At 49.2% G+C, this 13,433-nt stretch overlaps 1 protein-coding gene across 2 annotated transcripts; it reads right to left on the bottom strand.

Annotated features, from left to right (window-relative positions):
• Window positions 1-1,221: 1,221 nt before the first annotated feature.
• Window positions 1,222-12,350, bottom strand: LOC100915400 (zinc finger protein 883). 2 transcript variants are annotated; one of them, XM_031958619.1, is made up of 5 exons: window positions 12,157-12,350; window positions 11,492-11,627; window positions 10,729-10,855; window positions 10,411-10,506; window positions 1,222-7,284 (listed from the first exon to the last, which is right to left on the bottom strand). In XM_031958619.1, exons 2-5 carry the CDS (start codon window positions 11,525-11,527, stop codon window positions 5,723-5,725), a joined length of 1,821 nt encoding a protein of 606 aa, XP_031814479.1. In that variant the 5' UTR covers window positions 11,528-11,627; window positions 12,157-12,350; the 3' UTR covers window positions 1,222-5,722. The 2 variants fall into 2 exon arrangements, with proteins under 2 accessions (XP_031814479.1, XP_031814413.1); XM_031958553.1 differs by having other exon boundaries at window positions 12,107-12,280.
• Between the last annotated feature and the right edge of the window lie 1,083 nt (window positions 12,351-13,433).

Raw genomic sequence — 13,433 nt, 5'->3', positions numbered from 1 at the left:
ATTGACGGAGATCCCCAGGAAAGAGGTGACTGGAGGGAGTTGAGCAGTACTTTCCTTGGGATCTCAGATAAAGGAAATCTCTACTCAGAATAAAAACCCACCAGGAGCCCTGAGTATATGAGTCCTACAGGGCTTGGTTGTAGTAATAGCCAGTTTTAGTAAAGTCCAAAGTAATTCACTTTGTTCAGAATGCTGCACACAGCCCTTAACTATTGCAAAGCATTCCAACTTCGTGCAGGGGGAGGGGTCTCCCATTATTCTAACATTTACAAACTCTCTGACCCATCCTACTTCTGGAAAGCAGGGATTCCCCCATGACTTCTCCCTCAGTTTATGTACCAGGCCTCCCGTACCTTCTGCAGTCCGATTGCACAGCCACTGTGCCTTCCTACTCACAAGAAGGCAGGCTACTTGAGAACAGGACTATTTCATTTAGATGCATTGCCACAATTTAGGACAGTGATTGACGTGTAATAGTTAATAGAACCTCTAAAAAAAATCTATCATCTATCTATCAATTTGTCTCCAATACAATGAACAATCCTAATTCCAGGGTACCAGAGAGAACCAGATACCAACCGGTTAAAAAGGATAGGTTCAGATACAGAATGAGCTGTATATTTTCAGGCCAGGCTAATGGACATTTTTGTTTTGTTTGACTTAGTGATATGGGGGGAGGGTAAATTGAGAGAAGGAGAACTAATTGAGTGTCTTTTGCCTGTCTTTGAATCCTCTCAGCTTAGTATAGTGCCTGGCACATAATAGTTATTAAATGTTTATTGATCTCCAACAGATTGCCCCCCCCCCCCATCATTCCTCTTCCTTCACTTACCTTTAATTTCTTCCTGTGGATGATTCCCTATTGCCTAGAATTCTGCCTCATCTCCTCAGTCTCCCCCCATTTGATCCTCTCATCCCCTTATCGATCTATACTGCTTTATCCCCAGTAACTGTTGAACTGTATCTCTCTTTGTTGTTGATAAACTCAGTCAATAATTTGTACCTTTACTCCCTTTCCTTTTACTCTCTTCTCCATCCCTTACAATAAAATTTCCGAACTTCTCATTCCACCAAAACCACTCTCCCAAATCACCAATGATCTTGAATTGCCTGATCAGGGACCACTTCTCAATGGCCATTTTCCTTGATCTGTGGCACTGTTGGCTATTCTCTCCTCCTGAGACTCTTCCCTACAGGCTTTCAGGAAACCCCTTTCTCCTGTTTTTTTTTTTTTTCCCACCCCCAGCCCTGGCTGATCCTCTGCTAGATCTTCACGTCTACATCATACCACCCAAAGGTGGGTGTCTGTCCTGGGCCCCCTTTTCTTCTCTATACCATCTAGCTCGGGGACCACATTAACTCCCATGAGGTCAATGCCATCACTATGCAGCAATTCTCAGATTTATCCACTGCCAACCTTTCCTGACCTCTAGATCAGTTAGCAACACCAACTGCCTAATGGACAAGTCCAGTTGGACCTCCCATGGACACCTTAAACTCAACATGTCCATTAACTCTTCCCCGAAACAGCCTCATTACCTACAAGAACACAAACCCTCCTAGTTATCTGGGCACTGTCCTTTCTCCCAGAAGATACACTTTTCCTACTGCCTTTCCCATGAACCTCCTTTTCCCTCTGACTGCCAACACCCTGGTTCTGGTCCTGGTTAGCTGCTTGCTCCAGCTCCAGTCCATTCTCCATTCAGTAACCAAAGTGACATCCCTGAGCTGAGGGTCTAACCTGGTCATTTCCTCCCACCCCCACTCAATAAATTCTACTGACTCCTGGACCCAACACAAACCCTATTTCACTTTTAAAAACTTCACGGACTTCCTGAAAACCAATGTGAAAAACCTCTTCACAGCTTGGAACTCTCCTCCTTCCAGTCTCCATCCACGCCGCTCCCCACTCTGTCGCAGCTACCTCAGCCTGGGTCAGTGCCCCCCCCCCAACTCTACGTCATTCCACCCCCATCTGTAATGTTCTCCAGCCTCTGTAGCTTCCTTGAATTCTCAAGCCCAATCTCATCTTCAGGGGCATCTTTCAGTGCTCCCGTGGCTAGCCCCCTTCTCTCTAGGTTACCTTCCATTTGCCCCCTTTGTATCTTTTATGTCCCTAGTTATTTGGTTGTGGTCCCCATTGGGTGAGCTCCTGGAGAGCAGGGACTATCATAACCTGGTTTTTTATTTGGATTTCCAGATCTCAGCACAGCGCTTGCTGGCCCGACTCTGTGATCTAGCCCTGCCCCTCCTGATGTTCTTCCAACTCTATGTCCTTTCTCCCCACTCTCTCTAGTGCACTTCTAGGCTTTTCACAGAACCGAACTAGGACTTTTGGGACCCCTGTATGTGCCTTGGGAACATCTTTGCCCTTCGGCACAGTGCCTGGCACAGAGCAATGCCAGGTGGCTGAAGTCCTGGGTTGTGGAGTGTCTTTTGATTTTCTAATTTTCTGCGACACACTTCCTGGCACCCATTCTGCCTGCACCGATTCCCCTATGGTGAGCGCCCTTGCCTTTGTCTTAGGCACTCAGCAGTGACAGCGAACCTGACTGCCAAAGAACTCCCCCCAATCCCCATGCCCATCCCCTGAAGTTCATCCACTCGTACCCAGTCATAGCATTTGCACAGGGCTGAACATTTCAGCTGCTCCTCCCTGGGGGTCCTGTTCTTCCATCTGATGATGAGAACCCAAGTACTAGGAGATGAAATGGCTTGTTTAGGGTCACAGGACACCAGGGCTTTCTGTCTCCCATCTGGGGTTCCATGCAGTCTCCTCCTCCTCCACGTGGCAGTCGCTCCCGCTGTGCCATCTGTTCTGCAGGCAGCACTTACTTTTATTTCACATCTCCTCCATCCTCTACCCCTCGCCAGTACCGGGGTCACATTCCCCTGCAGCCCCCTCCAGCCTGGGGAGTTGCATCACTTATCCCTCAGGCAGTACCAACCCTCTCAGACTTTCTTTTTACCATCACTCACCTTCTTCTATTCTATCCCAAATTCTCATTCAGCTCATATCCTGGGGGTGTCTAATCTACTTTTTTTCTTAAAGAGTTCAGTGCTTGGATCATTCTCCTCTGGACCCCACACTAGGGAACTTCAAAATACACGTTGATGTTCCCTTCAATACCCCCTGGCCAGTCCACTGGTCTTCTCAGACACAAGGACCGGCTCCCCGGCTCCTCAGTCACCCACAGATCTGGTCGGTATCTGCTGTCATACTGCTGCTCTATAATAAGGGTTGTTCTTGCATGTTGATGTTTCTTTATACCACCTTTTACTGCTCCATCCCTCTCTCTGTGTTACTCTCTGAACCCTCTTCTTTCTACCCCTCCAGTTTCCCAGGCCCTAACTCCTGCTCTGATGACACTTTCCTTCCTTCCATATCTCAGTCCATTGGTGAATTGATTAGGTTTATACAATCCATTATTCTTGAACTCCCAGTACCCATATCTTACCTACCAATAATAACCCACTTTCTCTGGTCTGTACACAAATACAGATCAACAGAGCTTAAAGACATCAAGAAATCATGTTGACTGAAATCGTTACTAAATTTTTGTCTAATCTTAACTGAGCTCTCACAGCACCAAGGTTGTCTTTCTAGTCCTCTAAACTATTTTCTCTCCTACTCCCAACAATAGTTATACTATGGCACTCCAAGATCCACAGTTGAGAGCCTTGTCTCAACCTAAAAAGATTCACCAAATGAGTTCTATTATTTAAAATCACAATTCACTGCTATTATCTCCCACTATCTCCTCCCTTTGTAATCTTGAAGACATAACCAATCTCCTTGCCAAGGCAGACACTGCTGTGGGTTCCCTTCAATCTTTCCTCCCATTTTTTTCCTAGACTGATCTACCACTCCCTCAGTTTCTCCCTATTTATTCTGCAGCTTATAAACACACCAGTCTTCCTCATCCTTAAAAATCTCTCTGGATTCTACCGCTCCTGCTGTCACCCTAGATTAGCTCTTCCCTTGGAGGCTAAAGTCCTTGATAAAGCGTCTACTTTGTGTATTTACTCCATGGCAAGAATATCTACACTTGTGTCTATTTTCACTCTTTTTAAAGTCTTCTGCAATGTAGCTTATTATTTAAATGAAACTTCTTTCCAAAGTTACCAATGATTTCTAACCTGTCAAATCCTAAGGCTCTTTCCGAGTCTTCATCCCTTTGGACTTCTGTGTACTCTTTGATATTTCTTAAGTGGCTCCTTGAAATTTGCTTCTTTAAATTTTCATGACACTACTTCCTGCTAATCCTCTGACTGGTTCTGTTTGCTTCATTGTACCATCACCCACTTCAAGCCCACTAACTGTGGGTTTAAGGTAAGGAGTCTGAGGGTCTGCTCCATACTCAGACTTGATAATCTCAATAATTCCCCTGGGCTCAGTTATCTTCTGAGCAGCTTCACATCAGACCCCATTTGTCTTAAATTCTAGAACCACATGCACTGACTGCCTATTTGATACTTGAAACTAGACTTACTCCATATACCCCAAACCTCCCTATTACTGCTGGGGGCACCAAATTTTTTCGGCATTAAGATTCAATCTTAGAAGGCATTTTTTCTCACTCTCCATATATTTGTTGAGTTGCCAAATCCTGTCTTTCCTGAGTCTACATCAGCTCTTGTACACAGCCTTCTCTCCATCTTAAGAAGTATAATCAAGTTCAAGCAAGTGCCAAGCTCTCACCCTAACTACTGCTATTGCCTCATGACTGGCATCCCTCCTGAAGTCCCTTCCTAGTCCCATTCATCCTCCAAACTGTTATCAATATGATTTCCTTAAAGAACAATGCTGGCCATGGCACTCCCACCCATCGGGCCTCCCATCCCCTGCTCAATACTCTTAATGGATTCTTATCACATCTAGGATATCAATTCCTCTGAACATAACCTGGCTTCTTCCTACCTTTCCAGCCTTCTTACTCATTCCACCTTTTATATATCCCATAGTCCAGACACACTGGCCTAAGTGCTAATTCCCTCTTATAAAGCTCCATCTCCCATTTGCACTCACTGCAGTAGCTGCTGTCCCACATACTTAGACCACCACCCTCCATATCTCCCTTCATCTCAGGGCCTGTGTCCTGCTTCAGGACTCGGCTCAAAATGCTGCTTTGTTCACGAGGCCTTCACCACTCCTATTCATCCCTTTCTTTCCCCTTCCATTCCCCCCTCCCCACAGTTGCTCACTTTCTTATTTTTTTGTTTTGTTAAATATAAAAGTTATCTATGTGTTGTCTCCCCAAATAAAATGTACACTCCTTGAAGGGAGGAACTTTATGTTTTGTTTTGTTTTGTATTTCTACTCCTAGCACAGTATCTGGCATATTGTAATAAATGCTTGCCGATTCTCCAGTGTGAATTTCCTACAGAGGATGTATAAGGATTCGGCTTCGGCTGCCGACCTTTTCACATTCATAAGGATCTTCTACAACACGAATTCTGAGACAGAACTTCCCGGCATTCCATTCATGAGAAATTCTATTCTGAAAGGGGCACACTGGCTTGTGACTAGGGAATGCTTCTCATATTTATGAGATTTATATAGTTTCAAGCCAGCATGAACTGAGATTTAGGAAGCTTTGTGCTCTGGTGGAAGAGCTTCCAACCTTCACTCTGCTGCTAAAGTTGTTGCCCACCCTAAGTTCTCTTGATCATCAATAAAGTCTGACCTGTGATGGAGGTCTGTCTCACAATCAATACATTTTTACGTTGTCCTCCCAGTATGAATTTTCTGATGGAGAGTAAGATTTCTGTTTGAGCTAAAGGTCTTTCCACATTCATTACATTCATATGGTTTCTCGCCTGTGTGAATTCTCTGGTGGAAAGTGAGGTTTCTACGCCGATTGAAGGACTTCCCACATTCATTGCATTTGTAAGGCTTTTCTCCAGTGTGAATCCTCTGGTGTTGAGTAAGGTATGAACTCTTGCGGAAGGCCTTCCCACATTCATTGCACTCATAGGGCTTCTCTCCAGTGTGGATTCTCTGGTGGACGTTACGCTGTGAGCCCAGGCGGAAGGCCTTCCCACACTCACTACACTCATAGGGTTTCTCTCCAGTGTGGATTCTCTGGTGCAGAATAAGGTGTGAGCTCTGGCGGAAGACATTTCCACACTCCTTACATTCGTAAGGTTTCTCCCCAGTGTGGATTCTCTGGTGTTGGGAGAGATCTGAGCTCTGGCGGAAAGCTTTTCCACATTCACCGCATTCAAAAGGTCTCTCTCCAGTGTGAATTCTCCAATGCAGAGTCAGGTTTTTGCTCCTCCTGAAGGCCCTCCCACATTCACTACATTTATAAGGTTTCTCCCCAGTGTGGATTCTCTGGTGCAGAGTAAGATCTGAGCTCTCCCGGAAGGCCTTTCCACATTCATTGCATTCAAAAGGTTTTTCTCCAGTGTGAATTCTTATATGTATGTTAAGTTTTGCTTTCTGGCGGAAGACTTTCCCGCATTCATTACACTTATAACGTTTCTCTCCAGTGTGCGTCCTCTGATGTACGCCAAGTTGGGAGTTCAGGAAAAATGCTTTGCTACACTGTTTACATTTGCAAGATATCTCTCCAGCTTGAACTAACTGATGTTCAGTATGATTTGTATTTGGCAAGAGGACTTTCTCATATTCAGTAACTCTGAAGGGCTGCTCTCCAGTTTGAACTGATTGATGCTCAAAAAGCTCTGAGCTCTTGCTGAAGGCAGTCCCACATTCATTAGATTCATAAGGTTCCCATCCAGAATGAATTCTTTGAAATTGTGTAAGCTGTGAGCTCAGGAATAAAGTGCTACATTCATTAAATTCATGAGGTTTCCCTGTAGAATTCATCACACAATTCTCAGTAAGGTTTGAATTGTAACTAAAGGAATTCTGAAACTCATTATACTTAGAAAATACTTGTCTAACACAGATTTGGTTATAATTCCTAATGTCTGAATACAGGCTAAAGCTCTTTTGATTCATTTCACATTGATGTAGACTGCTTCCTATACTTATGCTCTGTTGTGGAAAAATAACTGGTCCTAGACTGAAGTTTTTGCCATATTTATTACATTCATGCCTTTGTACTTCGTGGGGAAGTTTGTTCTGGATGAATTCTGTTTGCTGAAGAGACTCTTCATTGTTGTGTTGCTTTTCTGACCTGGCATCAAAACTGAAGGCTTTTCTCAATCTGAAAGCAGCAGCCCCATCCCTCCTGACTCTTTCCTGGAAGGAATTTTCCCTGGAGAGATCCAACTTTAAAGATGAAGCCATGCTTTCAAATCTAGTCTCCCAATCTGAAAAACAAAACAAAACCAAAAAAAAGTAAATATTTTCTGTTCTGTCTTTTTATCTTTAAAAAATGATAAGGAACAACCTGACAACCATCAATAAACACGAATATTGCCATATGTACAAAAGAAACAGGAGAACAATTATTGTAAATTACAAATTTGCAAATGTCTGTTATGTGCATCTTATGGTTTCTTCAAATATGGACTAGAGCTAGGAACTGAATCTATTACTTCAGTGGCAGAAGGAAGTCCCAGGTGAGAAAACTCCTATTTCAGGCTAGTACCATCTTTGCCCACTATGATCTTAGAGAGTTGGCTGAGGCACAGAGAGGTGAAACAAGTTACCCAGGTCACATGGCCAAAAGAGTCGGAATCAAGAGATGAGCTAATGTCTTCGTGACCACTATCTCACCACATTAGTACCCAAATGTCTAGCTTGTCTATGTCTGTTTCTGGATTTCCTTTTGCTCACCTATATTATTACATTTTTCACTAATGTTCTCTTCTAGTTTTTACCCTCACTATCATTAGGCCTTTGCTCTTCATACAGCTTTCAACTCCAATTTAAAAATACAAGCTCTCCTTTGTAACATATATTTAGTCATGAAAAACAAATCCGGCACTGACCATGATTAAAAACACATGTTTCACAAATCACTTCTCTATCCAGACTCGGGAAGCAGGATTAGTGGAGCTTGGAGGTAGAAAAAAACCTCAGCAGCTTCCAGTCTAGTCCACACACAAAAGGGTCCCTTCCACAACAAACTGAAAATAAGTCATCCAGTCTCTGCTTGCAGACTTCCAAGAAGGAACCTACTACTTGTCAGGGTAGTTCCTTCCATTCTGGGTGGCTCTAATTGTGACAGCAAGTCTAAATCTGCCTCCTTACAACTTCTGTTCCTGGTCCTACCCTTTGAAGTCAAGAAAAAACAGCCCTAATACATAATTTAAAGGCAGCTATTATGTTCTCCTCAAGTTCTCTTTTATTCAGGTTAAAAATAAACATCCCTAGTTCCTCTGACAGATTCTCCTGTGTCACAGATTTCAGGCTTCTCCCTATTCTACTTGCTAGGTTCTAGACACTCTTAAATTCATGAAGATCATTCTTGAACCACATCACTTAAAACTGACCACAAAACTTGAATGACTTCTGAGGAGAGAAGAGGACAGTGAGCCTATATGGTATTTATCACGGTGCCTGGCATTTAACTTGGTGACTCGGCTTCATTATCACTTCCGTGTTCCTGGAAGCTTTACCCTTCTTAATGTACCCTATTCGTAACTAAGCTTTTTAGTTGCCACATAATATTTTTATACCTGAAGCCCATTCAAATACCCAAATCTCTTTCAGAACAACTGCTGCTATCCACCCAGGCCAGACCCAAAGAGCCATCTGGTTTTCTTAGGTTTTAGTTACAGGAGGAAGAGAGAAAGCACAAAGAAGGGTAAAAAGAGGCTGACAACTGTTTATGGACTGGGAAGAACAGAAGAAACGGGGCTGACACAGCTAATATTCAATATGAATGAAAAGACAGTAAGAGATCATTAAGCTGCCTTTGATAAATTCAAGTCACCTGTGGCTCAAGTAAAGTGAAGACTAAGGGCTTACTCTGTGCCAGGCACTCTGCTAACCGTCCTAACCATACAAAGAGGGGCAAAAACTATCCCCAGCCCTCATGACGCCCATGGTCTAATTGGGAAGAAAACACATAAACTATGCACAGACAAAAAGAGAGAAGAACTACAGTTATGAGGGATTGAGAAAGACTCCTTACAGAAAGATTCTAGCTAGGCGTTGTAGGAAGCCAGAGAAATCAGTAAGATGAGGAAGGAGAGTGATGCAGGCAAGGGAGGCAGCCAGAACAAAGGCCCGGAATCAGAAGGATGCTCTTGTTCCTGGAAACAAGGGCTTTGGATGCCAAAGAACTTCTTACCTGATTCCGGAGGTGATGGGGAGTCACTGGAGAGGGTATGACATGGTAAGACCTGAGCTTTGGGAAAATCACTTTACGGCTGAAAGGAGGATGGACTAGAGTGGGAGGACACTAGAGACAGACCCATCAGCAGCCCCAGTAATAGTCCAGATGTGAGATGATGAGGGGCTGCTCCTGGGCAGGGACGGCATCAGAGGAGGCTAATAAAGAGATACTGGAGAGGGGAAATGGACCAGAGATATGGTGCCGTGGTGAAATCCACCAGAGGTGGTATAGGAGCAAAATGGGCCAGAGGTGGAGCAGAGGGGAAATGGGCCAGAGGTGGAGCAAATAAGAAATGGATCAGAGATGCTACAGAGGGAATAAACCACAGATGCTTCATCAGAGATGAAGGGAATGGACTTAATATATTGGCTGACTGAAGTAAGAGGCCAGTTTTTGTACAAGGGTCCTGGGTCTCCCTGGAACCACTGACCAGATCAAGGTCAAGTGTCTTCTGGCCTCTGAAAGGCAGAACCACTGCTCAACAGAAGAGAGACAGGGGCCAGTCTCCTCCAGGGAGGTCCCTACTCCTAAAAAAACTGGATACTTTGCTCCATGCACATCTGTGGAATGTCTTCCCCTTTTATTTCCTGCCAGTTGGAAACTACTTGAGCCTGAAAACTCTGAGCGTAGGAGAAACTCCGGCAGCCGAGCCCTGCCCACCATATAACTCTCTGGAGGAGAGTGATGGGGGGTTGTGTCCCCCGAGTAAGCAGGACCTCGTTATTCAAGGGAGCACATACATTAAGGGGAGAGCAGAGTGAAACGGATAACAGAAGGGCTGCCAATAGGGTGACCCCAAGGAAGGGCAGTTCCTACTAAGGGCCTCTCTCCCAGCCCCAAAGGACACACTCATCAACATTTGATGTTTGATTTCCCAAAATCCCATGAAGCTCTTCCCACCTGTTCTTCTCCTTCTGGGCTTTAAGTATTTCCCCATGGGAGGCAGCATCGACAGTCAGGAGGTTCTGGATCCAAAGCCCATCTCATACCCCTTCTAGAGGTCAACCTACCAAAGTTCCCAACGTTCTGCCTCAGTTTCCTCATCAGAGATAATCTGTCACCAGGAGCACTGACATCATGGGGTGGATGGGACATTCAATGAGGTCAGGACAAAGAAGAGCGGAGCAGCTCCTGGGGGGCTCCCACTCACCTGGACCGCAGCTGCTTGGGACCCCTCCCCATGACGTCCAAGGCGCTTCCCCTCGCTCCAACTGCTCAATCACACGGGGTTTGGAAACTGCGAGTCCTGCCCAGGGGAAATGGGAAAGTGATGGGGTCAGAGAAGACCCCAGCCTCCCATTCCTAGGCGCCCCCCTCCAGGACAGGTGGGCCCCACCTGGGGGGTCTGCACCCGGCTCTTGGGCTGGCCTCATTCCGCAGATCTGGGCCCCCCTCAAAGCCTGGGAATCATTCCCAGTTTCAGGGGCCCCCGTGCCCCCTTGGCATGGACTCAGGGGGAGCCCCTTACCCAGGCCCACCAGGTTCCGGTAGTTCTCCAGCATCACCTCCCGGTACAGCTCCTTCTGGGCGGGGTCCAGGTGCCCCCATTCCTCCCGGGAGAAGTCCACGGCCACGTCCCCAAAGGTCACAGAGCCCTACAAGATGCAGGACCATGGCTGCTAAAGGAGGGGGATGGGCAGGTGGAAGACCCTGCCCTCTGGTGGGGGGGAAGCCTGTTTGTGACCCAGTGAGACCCTCCCCTCTCGCAGGCCTAGAAAGACAAGGGCAGGTGGGGGCTCAGCCTTCTAGGGGCCAGCTCTGGCTTCTGCCTGAGGGCCTGTGCCCTGCCTGGGACTCCCCCTCCCCCCAAACCGGCCCCCGAGCCCTCCTCCTCTCCCCACACCCGTTGCACAGATGCTGGGCAGGCCCATCCCTGGGAGCCTCGGTTTCTCCACCTTTAAAAGGGGACAACACAGCCCGACCACAGGGGCCGCAGGAAGCCGGCTGGGAGTTTGGGCGGGAAGCTGGGTGTGTGGAGGACCCTCCATGGGGGCCCTGCCTGGCACATGGGGGGGGGTCCCCGCAGCCCCCTGAGGATGACGTCCCAGACCCAAAGGACTCCTGGTCTCCCAGGCTCCCTTTGCGGGGCTCACGGGCTGTGCCGCGGGCCCGAGGCGGGGCCAGGGAGTCACAGGGGGCAGGGCTGGAGGCCCAGCCCAGGCTCCCACCCGGTGCGGCTCCCTAACCCTGACTCCCCCGAGGGTCACGGGGAGCCCCGGGAGGCCCCTCACCCGGGAGGCGCCGTCCGCCAGGAACACGGGGGCCATCTCCTCCTGCGGGGGCTCCTTCTGCCGGGGAGGGCGGCGCCGGCCCGGGACCTCCTGGGGGGGGGGGGAGGGGCAGGTCAGCACCGGGCACCAGGACGTCCTGTGGGGGAGGAAACAGGAGGGTTAGGGGCGGGTCAGGCCCTTCCTGCCAGTTCCAAGCGGAGTCTGGGGCAGGAAATGGGCGCACGAGGAAGCCCAGGCCGGCGCAGGTTCCGGGGAGAGGAAGGGGCAGAGGCTCCCGCACCTCACGGAACCCAGTGCACAAGCGGGGCCTGGAGTCCTGATGGGGGCGGGGGGGAGGGGCCGTAGGGGCTTCTCGAGGCCATCGGGAGCCCCAGCGGGCCCCAGAGCGGGGCTGCGATGAGCCCGCGGGCCTCAGGAGAGGGTGCGCTGGGCTTGGAGGACGCTGGGGAGCCACAGCAGGTACTAGAGGAGGGCAGGAGCCTCAAGAGCCCAGGGCGCATGCTCACAAGGCGGGAGGCCGGAGTGGGAGTGGGGGGAAGGGAATCGGCTCGCATTGCGCATGCGCAGTGTTCTCAGCAGGTAAGCCACCCCTCCCCCGACCCGGTGCAGCAAAACCTGGCGTCGAGCTCCACCTCCGCGAGTGCCTGGGCCCGGATCCTACTCACCCCGGTCCGAGACCAGGGGCTCGGAACCGACACGGTTCAGGACGGGGCAGCGCTCTGGCGGCCGCGACTAGCAAGAGCCCAGGCGGCGGCGGCGGCGGCGGAAATGACGTCACGCCACAGGCAGAGCCAGAGTCCCTGGAGCTACACGGCTTTCTGGGAAATGTAGTTCGCGGAGCCCTTTGCGCATGGGTCGAGTCCTGCCGGCTCTTGGCCCTTCAGGCGGCTCTCCCAAGGGGGGTCTCGGGGGGTCTCGGGTATGCTGGGCAGAGGAAAAACTGGGGCCACTTGAGCCCCGTGCTGAGCCCCCTCCCCCCGCGGGGGTCCTGGTCCAGGCCCCTCCCCCCCGCGGCAGGAAGGGGTCACTAATAGGGTTGACCGGCTCTTCAGCGTCCCCCTCGCCCCGGGGCAGTCGGCGGCTGGGGGGGCGGGGGCGGGAGAGCCGGACTTTGTGGCCCCAGATTTCTGGCCGGGCCCCGCTCTGTGTGGCCTGGGCCCCCGCGCTCGCCCCGGCTCCTTCCCTCCGTCCCAAGCTTCCCCCTTTCCGGGTTTGTCCCAGCTGAGGGGCGGCCACCTCCCGGAGGCCCTCCCGGATTGCTCCTCCACCCTGGCGCTGGGAGCTCCCGCAGGGGCGGACAATGGGCCGGACTCTCCGCCGTGGGAACCGGCCGCTGCTTGTTTCTTGCTGTGTCCCAGCAGATGTTGCAGCAGCTTCCAAGTCCCAGAGCAGAGGGCTGGGCATAGGCTGTACTGGAAGGCAAAGCGATCGCGCCCAAAATCTCCTGCCCCGCAAAACTGGGCACGAGCTTCTGGGGGAAATGGATGTTCAACAAAACGGAGCATTTTCAAGCTTTCCTGATACAGGATGGAAGGGCAGCATAAAAAAGAAAGAAAACGCAAGAAAGCCAATAAGGCTGAGCTATATTTGTGTGTGGCAAGATTAAGTGTCGCCCTAACATCTTTATTACTATGAAAGCGCTTAGAAGGAGTATATACAGACAATGGATATAAAACGGTTTTGCCAGGGTGATACCCTCCTCCCCCCCCCCATGAGGGTCTGAAAAAAATTGCACTGGGAGAAGAGGGAGGAGATTGAAGGGGGTAAATTATCCCGCATAAAAGAGGCATGAAAAGGCTATTATAATGGAAAGAAAGACGGCTCAAAGAGGGCATAACACGTACACTCAATTGGATATCGAAATCTGCCTCGCCCTATAGGAAAGCAAAAGGAGAAGAGGCTCATAGCAGGGGAAGGGAGACATGCAAGGAAGAGTGTATTG

The sequence above is a fragment of the Sarcophilus harrisii genome, chromosome 1 (genome assembly GCF_902635505.1).
Source record: "Sarcophilus harrisii chromosome 1, mSarHar1.11, whole genome shotgun sequence".
Taxonomy (NCBI): Eukaryota; Metazoa; Chordata; class Mammalia; order Dasyuromorphia; family Dasyuridae; genus Sarcophilus; species Sarcophilus harrisii.
This window is presented reverse-complemented; position numbering and strand designations above follow the sequence as displayed.

What these genes read in the sequence shown, in the direction of transcription:
- LOC100915400 (XM_031958619.1), bottom strand. Translation starts at nt 11,527, where the DNA reads ATGGCCCCCGTGTTCCTGGCGGACGGCGCCTCCCGG. An exon ending in TGGCGGACGGCGCCTCCCGG is followed by an intron (nt 10,856 to 11,491) that starts GTGAGGGGCCTC and finishes TGCATCTTGTAG; the next exon opens with GGCTCTGTGACCTTTGGGGA. An exon ending in CCCAAGCAGCTGCGGTCCAG is followed by an intron (nt 7,285 to 10,410) that starts GTGAGTGGGAGC and finishes TTTGTTTTTCAG; the next exon opens with ATTGGGAGACTAGATTTGAA.